The 12,500-nt window shown below is 44.6% G+C and overlaps 1 protein-coding gene across 3 annotated transcripts in view; it reads right to left on the bottom strand.

The window, feature by feature from the left end:
• reln (reelin) overlaps positions 1–12,500 on the bottom strand; it is a 293,151-nt gene that overhangs the window by 129,439 nt on the left and 151,212 nt on the right. For all 3 annotated transcript variants that reach the window (XM_090213321.1, XM_090213329.1, XM_090213323.1), the window contains exon 4: positions 9,895–9,965. In XM_090213321.1, the coding sequence (XP_090069447.1) occupies positions 9,895–9,965 (71 nt within the window). The remainder of the gene's footprint in view (positions 1–9,894; positions 9,966–12,500) is intronic.

Here is a 12,500-nt window from a genome sequence, read left to right on the forward strand (position 1 = left end):
TTTGGTGGATGGGACTACCTGCTCTCTGTAACCTAGAGGGCAACCAGTGGGTCCATCTTCTCTATACCAGGTATCTTTTAGGATGACAATGTCTGTGTTAGTGAGATACTGACGGCTTTGTGTTCCATAAAGTGTCCAATGTTGTTAGCTGTGTGGTTTGGCCTCAGTAAGTGGGAGCAGAGCCTGCTGTTTAATATCTCTCTCTCTTCAACCTTCACACATCTCTGTCTCTCTCTCTCTCAGTGCATGCTGGGAGTGTTTTGTAGTTGAGAGGCAGTGTGGAGGGCTCTGTCCTTCCTTATTTTCTTGATTCTTTCCTTGGGTCTTTCCTTTCAATTTATCTTTTCAATGGCTCAAGGTTAACACACTGTTTAACAGTACCCCCTGTTTTATTTTTAAGTTAGGGAGGAAGAAGACAGAGTTTTAGTTTCCTGTGGTTTGAACTGTGTGGTACGCGCGATGGCTTCGCAGCCTAGCGCAGAGGAGATGCTGTCGTTACGGTATGGATTCAGGTGTGTTCCTTAGAATGGAGTTAAGATCGAGGAGGTTCTGCTCGCAGTCGGCGAACAGGTAGGAGCTGAATTTAAACATTCTTCATCCAGAATGAACAAAGCTGTGGTTGTGTTCATGAAGAGTACAAATATAGTAGAAATGCTGATTGCTAGTGAATATTCACAAGGGATCTGTTGGTCCTGATTTCTCCTCTTTCGACTCCTTCAACTAGGGTGGTAGTTGCGAATCTGCCTCTGTTTACTACGGATGATCAAATCCGGAAAGTGCTGATTTGTTTTGGTAAGTTTGCTAGCGGTTTTCGTGTACTGTCGGCAAGTTTTCAGGCAGATGCCGTTAACCTGTTTGGGGTAGTGGGCAGCATTTTCACTTTTGGTTAAATAGCGTGCCCAAACTGAACTGCCTCCTACTCTGTCCCAGATCCTAATATATGCATATTATTATTAGTATTGGATAGAAAACACTCTGAAGTTTCTAAAACTGTTTGCATCACGTCTGTGAGTATAACAGAACTTATTTAGCAGGCGAAACCCCGAGGACAAACCATTCAGATTTTTTTTCATGAGGAATCCAGAATTCTAATCGACTTTCCTGCAGTTCCTACCGCTTCCACTGGATGTCACCAGTTTGTAGAAATTGGTTGAGGGTTTTTCCTTTGTGTAATGAAGAAGTACCGTAGCTCAGAACGAACGTCACTTCATGTGTACATTTTGATAGAGGCGCGTAACCAGAAAAGTAGCGTCAGTTTGTTTTTCTCCTGTATTGAACACAGATCATCCCTTCTTCAATTTGATCGATTATATATGTTTAAAGTTGTTTGAAATGTTTTGGCAAAGTCTACTTTTGAGATATTTTGTAGCGACGTCGCGTAAGATGGAAGCTGTGTTTTTCTGGTTCAAACACGCCAAATAAATGGACATTTTGGATATATATTGACAGAATTAATCGAACAAAAGGACCATTTGTGATGTTTATGGGACATATTGGAAGAAGCTCGTCAAAGGTAAGGCTTGATTTATATTTTATTTCTGTGTTTTGTGTCGCGCCTGCAGAGTTAAAATATGCTACTCTCTCATTGTTTACTGTATGTGCTATCATCAGATAATAACATTTTATGCTTTCGCCGAAAAGCCTTTTTGAAATCTGACATGTTGGCTGAGTGTAGCTTTAATTTGCTATCTTGCATGTGTAATTTAATAAAAGTTAGATTTTTATAGAAATGTTCTCATTTTCTGGCTATAATTTGCTATCTTGCATGTGTAACTTAAAAAATAGTTCGATATTTATATACATTTTCTCATTTTCTGGCTATTGGCCATGTGGGACGCAAGCGTCCCGCCTACCCCAGAGAGGTTAAGCATGTTGTTTCGTTCCGGCAGAAAGTGTTCATGTTTCTAAATAACAATGAGCAACAAAAAAAAAGAGAGGCATGGTCTCCTCTCACCCATGAAACGTTTAAGGAAGAAGGTCACAACCTAAGGGTAAGAGTTTACCTTCAGACACTGTTTAGATGGATCGTTTTTTTTTTCTGGCAATGGGGCTTTTTTGAGCTTTGCTATTGGTCTCTTTCTCTGCTGGCTTTTATGTCCACTACTTATGGAGACTCTTCGGGTAGGCTCTCTTAATATAAATGGCGCCAGAGATGTGGGAAAGAGGAGCCTGTTGGGTGAATATGTTCTGCAGGAGGCGCATAGTGATGTGGTGAATGATGTCGACAAGTGTGCTGAGCCATGGAACAAATGTTAGTGTAGGGGTGGCAGTCCTTTTTGCACTGGCTCTGGCCGTAAAAATTTGCTCCTCAAAGGAGATGTGTAGGGATAGACTGCTTGATTGAAAAGCAGAAATTAACAACATGGGTTTGTCCTTATAAATGTGTATGCGCCTAACACAACGAGAGAGAAGGGGCGTCTGTTTGGGTTTCTTAGACAGAAACTCTCACAGGTAGCGCCTGAGGAGAAGCTGGTGGTCAGCGGGGACTTGAACTGTACAATAGATTTTTTTTAAAAGACAGAAATGGAGAAGAGCCTCATTCAGGCTAATTTGGGGTGTTAAGGGACACCATTAAGCAGTTTGACCTAGTGGATATTTGGAGAACTAGACATCCCAAAACAAGACAGTATACATGGGTGAAAGTCTTTGGGGCTAGAGTGAGTGCAGCCCGACTCGGTCGCTTTGACATGTCCAGGAATCAGAGCAATAGGCTGTTGGAAGCTACCCTTCTACCGGTGGGGTTTTTGGATCCCCACATAACTATGGCTCACCTGTCTATTTCACCAGAGCCTTGGCACACATCCTATAGGAAGTTTAATGTAAAACTCTTACAAGATGCCACTTTTTGCTCTGGTTTCCAGACTTTTTGGGAAAGGTGGGGGGCAACGAAGAGAGGAGTATGAGTCTCTGAGTCAATGGTGGGTGGGAAAAGTCCAAATCGGCTTTTCTGTGAACAGTATACAGCTTTCTTGTCCTCAGAGGCTAGAAGATTATTGGAGGAACTCGAGCGTAGTATAAGTGAAGTGGAGGTAGAGCTGGTGGGGGCAAGGCAATGTAGGCCTCCAAGCTAATTTAGCTGAATTACGTAGGCCATTTCTTCCAGGTTATTTCTTCTGAGCCTTCTTCCAGGGAGGACGGCTCAGTAGGCCAGTCTGGGTGAGACGGGGCATTAGACAAGGATGCCCTCTATCGAGGCAGATATATACATTAGCCATTGAGCCTTTTCTGGGCCTCCTACGCAGGAGACTGCAGGGAGTGTGCTGGACAGGCATTGGTGTGTTGACAGGCATAGCAGTGTTGGCACATACAGATTGCGTTTCTGTGATGATCAGGGATGGACAGGATATGCAGGCACTAGAGACTAGTCTGAAGGTGTACGAGGAAGCTCCGTCAGCTAAGGTGAACTGGGGAAAGAGCAAAGCTCTGTTATGTGGGGCATGGAGGGATAGGGCCCACCCTCTGCTTCCAAAGGGTTTGCAGTGGGGCGATGAAGGGCTTAACATTTTGGGGGTGTATCTGGGCTCAGAGAGGTGGGTCAGGAAGAACTGGGAGAGGCTGTCACAGGCTGTGGTATCAAGACTGGCCAGGTGGAGGTGGCTCCTGTCCCAAGTGCCATATAGCGGGAGGGTGCTGATAATCAACAACCTGGCGGCATCTTCCCTGTGGCATAAACTGGCTGTCCTCAACCCCACTTCCTGTCTGCTCGCAGACCTGCAATGCAAGCTGTTGGATTTTTTTCTGGTCTGGCAATCACTGGCTGTCAGGAAGGAGGACAGGGCCTGGAGAGCAGGGTGGCTAAATTCTGACTAAAGGCGGCGCAGAGACTGCTGTACCATACTGATGTCGGCTGGAGGGAACCAGTGCTGCTGAGGAGAGCTGGCGGATTAGGGTTGGACCCGGCAGCTGTTCCTCATGAGACTGGAGAGACTGAGTACAGTAGTTCTCTCTGAATTTAGCTATTTTCGGTGCTGAGGCCCTGGCGGCTGTTATTATGGCCCACACGAGAAGGGGGTGTGGAGCCTGGGCTGCGGGAGGAGCCCATCTTCCACAACCCTGCCATCCTTTTGAGATCGGTTCAGTCGGCCACCCTGAAGAGGCGACTGATGGCAGCGGGTTTACTAAGGCTGGGTGACCTGCGGCTGCTGGGGGAAGAGAGGTGGAAAACTCCGAAAGTCCTGGCACAGCAAACAGGACTAACATCTGCTGGGGAGATTCCTTGGGGGAGGTCCAGGAGGCACTGTCTGAGCCGGTAAGGGGTGTGTTTGAGTGGACAAAGGGGGAGGGGCCACCAATGTATCCTCCACTGCAGGTGACATCAGAGACTGGGGACTGGCAAGGAGGTCTGGAGGACTTGTTAGATTTAAAAAATCTGAGCCTGGGGGAGTTTGAGGGGGTGGGAGGTAAAGCCCTCTACAACCTCTGCATTAAGGTAAGGAACATTGGGAGACACATCAGGCACATCAGTGGCAGGGGATATGTGGGCCGAGAGTTTGGTGGGTTTTAGATGGAGGGGGCTCTACAAACTCCCCGTACCAAAGAGGTCAGGGAGGGTTCTACATGGAGCCCTGGCCACTAACAGCTGGTTGGCGCGGGTCGACCCAGGAGTCAGACAGGCGTGTCCTTTCTGTGTCATGAGCGAAACTGTGATTCAGGTGTTTTCTGAATACGGCTGTAGAAGTGGTAAGGTTTTTGGTTATTGTGATGTGTGGTGTTGTTTTGAGGGCAAGGTGAATGTGCAGTGCTGTGGATATTTCATGAAAATGAAATGAGGATGCATCATTAAAGAAAGGCACAAAGTTTTTTTTTACGTCTCTCTCATACGCTCTTTACTGGAGAGGCTCTGCAAAGCTCTGTAATGCTCTGTAACGCCAGCATGCTTCATCCAGCCGTGAGGAGTGAGGGCTCTAGGCATGTAGGAAAAGGTCCATCCAGCTGAGTAGTCTGGGTCTCTTCTACTGTGAACTGTCTCAATGAAACCACTGGCACTAGCCATGGCAGTTCTGTCCTAACACTGCTCTCTTAGAAAAAAGGTTCCTACCTGAAACCAAAAAGGGTTCTACCTGAAACCAAAAAGGGTTCTACCTGGAACCAAAAAGGGTTCTACCTGGAACCAAAAAGGGTTCTACCTGGAACCAAAAAGGGTGCTCCTATGGGGAGGAACCCTTTTGGAACGTTTTATTCTAAGAGTTGTAGCAGCCTAACACTAATGGCTTGGTGAATAACTGTTTTGACGCAGCGTTAGCCTACTTCTCCAAGAGCCCACTTCATTTTCCTATGATTGCAAACCTCACTCGGGAAGTGTGTGTTTGTGTCAGAAGTGATCTGTTAGAGGAGTAGTTGAATAAGGAAGAGTCTGCTTCCTTGTAAACAAGTAATTACAGCTACTCAGACTGCATGAAGGGAAAGCACTGTCAATACGTTAGTAGGAGGAACTGCTATGACGAGGAGCACTAGTCACAAACTGTACAGCTCAGAGAAATAGCTGAGTTTTGCATAAGCTGAAATTAAGCTGGCAATAGAGGACACCCAAACATCTCTAGCTGTCGTACCGAAACACCATCTGTGTACTATGCTACATGTCGCCCATCCACTTTAACCCTATATATACACTGAGTGTACAAAACTATTTCCATGACATAGACTGACCAGGTGAATTCAGGTGAAAGCTATGATCCCTTAATGATGTCACCTGTTTAATCAAATTCAATCAGCTTAGATGAACGGGAGGAGACGGGGGTTAAAGAAGGATTTTTAAGCCTGAAAATATTTATGTGCATTTGAACGGGGTATGGTAGTAGGTGCCAGGCGCACCTGTTTGAGTGTGTCAAGAACTGCAACGCTGCTGGGTTTTTGAGGCGCAACAGTCCCGTGTGTATCAAGAATGTTCCACCACTCAAAGGACATCCAGCCAACTTGACACAACTGTGGGAAGCGTTGGAGTCAACATGGGCCAGCATCCCTGTGGAATGCTTTCAACACCACAGTCCATGCCCAGACTAATTGAGGCTGTTCTGAGAGCAAAGGGGGGTGCAACTCAATATCAGGAAGGTTTTCTCAATGTTTGGTATACTAAGTGTAGATCTCTCTGTTCAACATCGTCTTCATTGCTTGCTGTTTGGTGTTTTAGGTTGTTTATGTATAGCACTTTGTGACATCTGCTGATGTAAAAATGGCTGTTTCTTCCTGATGTTTTGTGCACTCAGTTTATATACGGTGCATTCAGAAAGTATTCAGACCCTTTGACTTTTTCCACATTTTGTTACAGCCTTATTTAAAATAGATTTCATTGTTTTTTCTCTCTCATCAATCTACACACAATACCCCACAACCCCAAAGCAAAAACAGGTTTTTAGACATTTTTGCTCATTCATGATGAAAACAAAACAGAAATACCTTCTTTACATAAGTATTCAGGCCCTGAGGCCATTAGACTCGAAATTGAGCTCAGGTGTATCCTGTTTCTATCTTTGAGATGTTTCCACAGTCCACCTGTGGTAAATTCAATTGATTGGACTTGATTTGGAAAGGCACACACTTGTCTATATATGAGAACAACCGTGCAGCAAAATTTGAAATAGTGTTTTTTACTTGGGATAAAATCAGAGACTCAGAGTTAGAAAATAGTATATCGTACACTACAGTTGAGGAACAATGGGAAAGTAATTCTGCTTTAAAAGTTGATAAACTTGTAACCCCACTTTTGAGAAAATGGCCCTTGAATGTTTTGGTACAACTACAGGAGAGCTCTTCTTTGTCTCCACCCATTCAGCATCTTTCACACCCTCTAAAGCTTTAGCCCCACCCATTCAGAATCGTTCACACCCTCTAAAGCTTTAGCCCCACCCATTCACCATTGTTCACACCCTTTGAAGCTTTAGCCCCACCCATTCAGCATCGTTCACACCCTCTAAAGCTTTAGCCCCACCCATTCAGCATCGTTCACACCCTCTACAGCTTTAGCCCCACCCATTCAGCATCGTTCACACCCTCTAAAGTTTTAGCCCCACCCATTCAGCATCGTTCACACCCTCTTAAGCTTTAGCCCCACCCATCTCTTTATGGATTCACATGTAAGACCATCTACTAAACAACCAAAGATTTCAAGACTAAAGGCTGGTTTATACTACGGGTATGTCGTAAATTTAATCTGGAGTGCCAGAGTGCGCTCAGAGAGCACTCTAAATTCAGAGCGTTGTCAGATTGTCCATTTGTTATTTCAGAGAGTTTCCCCATCAGAGCGTTCAGAGCGCACACTGGACGCTCTGGCCGAGGAGTAGGGTTGATCCGAGTGTTCTGGCCTCAAAGGGGTGGCTGGTAGCCTAGTGCTTAAAGCGCTGGACAAGTAGACGAAAGGTTGCAAGATTGAATCCTTGAGCTGACAAGGTCAAAATCTGTTGTTCTGCTCCTTAACAAGGCACCGTTCCTAGGCCCTCATTGAAAATAAGAATTTGATCTTAACTGACTTGCCTAGTTAAATAAAGGTAAAAATACATTTTTAAAAAGTCACCCAAGCTACTTCCAGACACAAATGAGAGAACACCTCACTCACTCTGACCATTTTACTCGCCCTAGCAGAGCTGGTTAGGCTGTTTTTCATGTTATCCATAGCGTTGGTGACTGTAACTGTGCTGCTGGCAACAATTTAATTACGTTTTTTTGCCCATGTTTACTGACACTGGTCATATTCAACGAGTGTTGAGTGTTTGTAAATTGGTCAGTTATTATGCGCTCTAGCAATGAACCATAATCCCAATGAACCATAATCCCAACTCACAATGTTACTACCCTGCATGAATATGCAGGTAGCTAACCAACCAGGTTCAATGTTAGCTAACTAACATTAGGCTATAACTAGCAATGCGAATGGCTCTGAGATACAAATAATATTACTACACAGATCATACACGTATCATTAGCTAGCTAGCTAACAGTAAAGTTTAACTTTAAATGAAAATAACATTCTGACAAAATTTGAAATGTGTAATTTCTGAAGATTTTGCTAGCTAGACTATCTTACCCATATACACGGATGGACACTTCTCCGTCTCTGTCATGGTTGCCCTTGGTTTGAAGTTGTAATCCAGAGACAGGTGTTTAATACAATACCATATTTGCATATTTGCAATCAAACGCCAGATTTTTCTCCATCTCCTTAGCTATCATACTCTAATTCCACTGATTTCAAAACTCAAAACTCCAAAACTCGGCAACACTTATGTAGTTCTACATTTTTGATATCTTTCAAAAAAAATCTGCGTTAGAAAGGATTACCTACACATACTGACCAGCTCATGATATAGACAGAAGTGTGCTACACGGCAGACCAATCAAAACTCATTTCTCGGCAAGTCCAGCCCACTCATTATCTTAGCCAATCATGGCTAGAGGGATGGTTGCCTTTATTTTCTGTTGCTAAACCATCTAGACATGTAATTTAACTATTTCATTCTTATTTACACATGTTTGTTATAAAGGCACAAGAAATATCACATGAACCAGAAGGCATTTCTGCCCCCAAAAAACACATTTTGATAAAAAAAAAGTTTAAGTTCAAATGGCTCTCCTGTGAAGTAGTGATGTGTGACCTAGTTTCCTGAAACAAATAATATAGACACACCTGTCTATATAAGGTCCCACAGTTGACAGTGCATGTCAGACCAATAACCAAGCCATGAGGTTGAAGGAATTGTCCGTAGAGCTCTGAGACAGGATTGTGTCAAAGCACAGATCTGGGGAAGGGTACCAAAACATTTTTTAAACATTGAAGGTCCCCAAGAACACAGTGGCCTCCATTATTCTTAAATGGAAGAAGTTTGGAACCATCAACATTCTTCCTAGAGCTGGCCCCTTGGCCAAACTGAGCAATCAGGGGAGAAGGCCCTTGGTCAGTGAGGTGACTAAAAATCCGGTGGTCACTCTGACAGAGCTCCAGAGTTCCTCTGTAGAGACGAGAGAAACTTCCAGAAAGACAACCATCTCTGCAGCGCTCCACCAATCAGGTGGAAGCCACTCCTCAGTAAAAAGCACATGACAGCCCAGTTGTAGTTTGTCAAAAGGCACCTAAAGGACTCTCAGACCATGAGAAACAAGATTCTTTGGTCTGAATGCCAAGTGTCACGACTGGAGGAAACCTGGCACCATCCCTACGGTGAAGCTTGGTGGTGGCAGTATCATGCTCTGGGGATGTTTTTCAGTGGCAGGGACTGGGAGACTAATCAGGATCGAAGGAAAGATGAACAGAGCAAAGTACAGAGATATCCTTGATGAAAACCTGCTCCAGAGCACTCAGGACCTCAGACTGGGGGTGAAGGTTCACCTTCAAACAGGACAATGACCCTAAGTACACAGCCAAGACAACGCAGGAGTGGCGTCAGGACAAGTCTCTGAGTGTCCTTGAGTGGCCCAGCCAGAGCCCAGACTTGAACCCGATCAAATATTTCTGGAGAGACCTGAAAATTGCTGTGCAGCGACGCTCCCCATCCAACCTGACAGAGCTTGAGAGGATCTGCAGAGAAGAATGGGAGAAACACCCCAAATATAGGTGTGCCTGGCTTGTAGCATAATACCCAAGAAGACTCGAGCCTGTAATCTCTGCCAAAAGTGCTTCAACAAAGTACTGAGTAAAGGGTCTGAATACTTATGTAAATATGATATATATATATATATATATATATATATATATATATTCATTTATAAATCAGCAAAATTGCCTAAAAAACAATTTTTGCTTTGTCATTATGGGGTAATGTGTGTAGATTGATGAGGGGGGAAAAACCATTTAATCCATTTTAGACTTAAGGCTGTAATGTAAAAAAAAGGGAGAAAGGTCAAGGGGTCTGAATTCTTTCCGAAGGCACTGTATATATATGTGTTTGTGCTTCTGATGCTGCTCACCTCCCTGCTCACACAGCTGCTGGGCGAGTGCATCCTTGAAGATGATCTGTCCTCGATGTGTAGCAGTAGCCCTGAGAGAGAGAGAGATATATATAGATAGACAGAGAGAGACATATATATATATAGAGAGAGAGAGACAGAGAGAGAGAGAGAGAGAGAGAGAGAGAGAGATAGATAGACAGACAGACAGAGACATATATATATATAGAGAGAGACAGACAGAGAGAGAGACAGAGAGAGACAGAGAGAGAGAGAGAGAGAGAGAGAGAGAGAGAGAGAGGGAGAGGGAGGGAGAGCGAGAGAGCGAGAGAAATATATATATATATATAGAGAGAGACAGAGACAGAGAGAGAAATATATATATAGACAGACATATATATATATATATATATAGAGAGAGAGAGAGAGAGAGAGAGAGAGAGAGAGAGAGAGAGAGAGAGAGAGAGAGAGGAAGGGAGACAAAGAGCATTAAATATAACCGTGCAGAGGAGAGATAACTAGTCTTTCATCCATATGAAGGTGACTTTACGGACAGATGGATTATTCTTTTTTTTTACAGTGGAAGACAGTGGAAGTCAATGGGAGACAATGGGAGACAGTGGAAGTCAATGGGAGACAGTGGAAGACAGTGGAAGACAGTGGAAGTCAATGGGAGACAGTGGAAGTCAATGGGAGACAGTGGAAGACAGTGGAAGACAGTGGAAGTCAATGGGAGACAGTGGAAGTCAATGGGAGACAGTGGAAGACATTGGAAGACAGTGGAAGTCAATGGGAGACAGTGGAAGTCAATGGGAGACAGTGGAAGACAGTGGAAGACAGTGGAAGTCAATGGAAGTCAATGGGAGACAGTGGAAGACAGTGGAAGACAGTGGAAGTCAATGGGAGACAGTGGAAGTCAATGGGAGACAGTGGAAGACAGTGGAAGACAGTGGAAGTCAATGGGAGACAATGGAAGACAGTGGAAGACAGTGGAAGTCAATGGGAGACAGTGGAAGTCATTGGGAGACAGTGGAAGACAATGGGAGACAGTGGAAGACAATGGAAGACAGTGGAAGTCAATGGGAGACAATGGAAGACAGTGGAAGACAGTGGAAGTCAATGGGAGACAGTGGAAGTCAATGGGAGACAATGGAAGACAGTGGAAGACAGTGGAAGTCAATGGAAGACAGTGGAAGTCAATGGGAGACACTGGAAGACAGTGGAAGACAGTGGAAGTCAATGGGAGACAGTGGAAGTCAATGGGAGACAGTGGAAGACAGTGGAAGACAGTGGAAGTCAATGGGAGACAGTGGAAGACAGTGGAAGACAGTGGAAGTCAATGGAAGTCAATGGGAGACAGTGGAAGTCAATGGGAGACAGTGGAAGACAGTGGAAGACAGTGGAAGTTAATGGAAGTCAATGGAAGACAGTGGAAGACAGTGGAAGACAGTAGCAGACAGTGGAAGACAGTAGCAGACAGTGGAAGTTAATGGAAGTCAGTGGAAGACAGTGGTAGTCAATGGAAGTCAATGGAAGACAATGGGAGACAGTGGAAGTCAATGGGAGACAGTGGAAGACAATGGAAGACAGTAGCAGACAGTGGAAGTTAATGGAAGACAGTAGCAGACAGTGGAAGTCACTGGAAGTCAATGGAAGACAGTGGAAGACAGTGGAAGACAGTGGAAGTCAATGGGAGACAGTGGAAGTCAATGGGGGACAGTGGAAGACAGTGGAAGACAGTGGAAGACAGTGGAAGTTAATGGAAGTGAATGGAAGACAGTGGAAGTCAATGGAAGACAGTGGAAGACAATGGAAGTCAATGGAAGACAGTGGAAGTCAATGGAAGTCAGTGGAAGACAGTGGAAGACAGTGGAAGAGAGTGGAAGACAGTGGAAGACAGTGGAAGTCAATGGAAGACAGTGGAAGACAATGGAAGTCAATGGAAGACAGTGGAAGTCAATGGAAGACAGTGGAAGTCAATGGAAGACAGTGGAAGAGAGTGGAAGACAGTGGAAGACAGTGGAAGTCAATGGGAGACAGTGGAAGACAGTGGACGTTAATGGAAGTCAGTGGAAGACAATGGAAGACAGTGGAAGTCAATGGAAGACAGTGGAAGACAATGGAAGACAGTGGAAGTCAATGGAAGACAGTGGAAGACAGTTGAAGACAGTGGAAGACAGTGGAAGTCAATGGGAGACAGTGGAAGACAGTGGACGTTAATGGAAGTCAGTGGAAGACAGTGGAAGTCAATGGAAGTCAATGGAAGACAATGGAAGACAGTGGAAGTCAATGGAAGACAATGGAAGTCAATGGAAGTCAATGGAAGACAATGGAAGACAGTGGAAGTCAATGGAAGACAGTGGAAGACAATGGAAGACAGTGGAAGTCAATGGAAGACAGTGGAAGACAGTGGAAGACAGTGGAAGACAGTGGAAGTCAATGGGAGACAGTGGAAGACAGTGGAAGTGAATGGAAGACAGTGGAAGACAGTGGAAGACAGTGGAAGACAGTGGAAGTGAATGGAAGACAGTGGAAGACAGTGGAAGACAGTGAGCTACTACATCTAAACGCCAGATGTAGAAAAATACCCATTGGGTTTTAATTCACTGAACATAATGATCTCCACA

This window comes from Oncorhynchus mykiss, chromosome 2, assembly GCF_057628025.1.
Source record: "Oncorhynchus mykiss isolate SJ-2025 chromosome 2, ASM5762802v1, whole genome shotgun sequence".
Lineage (NCBI taxonomy): Eukaryota > Metazoa > Chordata > Actinopteri > Salmoniformes > Salmonidae > Oncorhynchus > Oncorhynchus mykiss.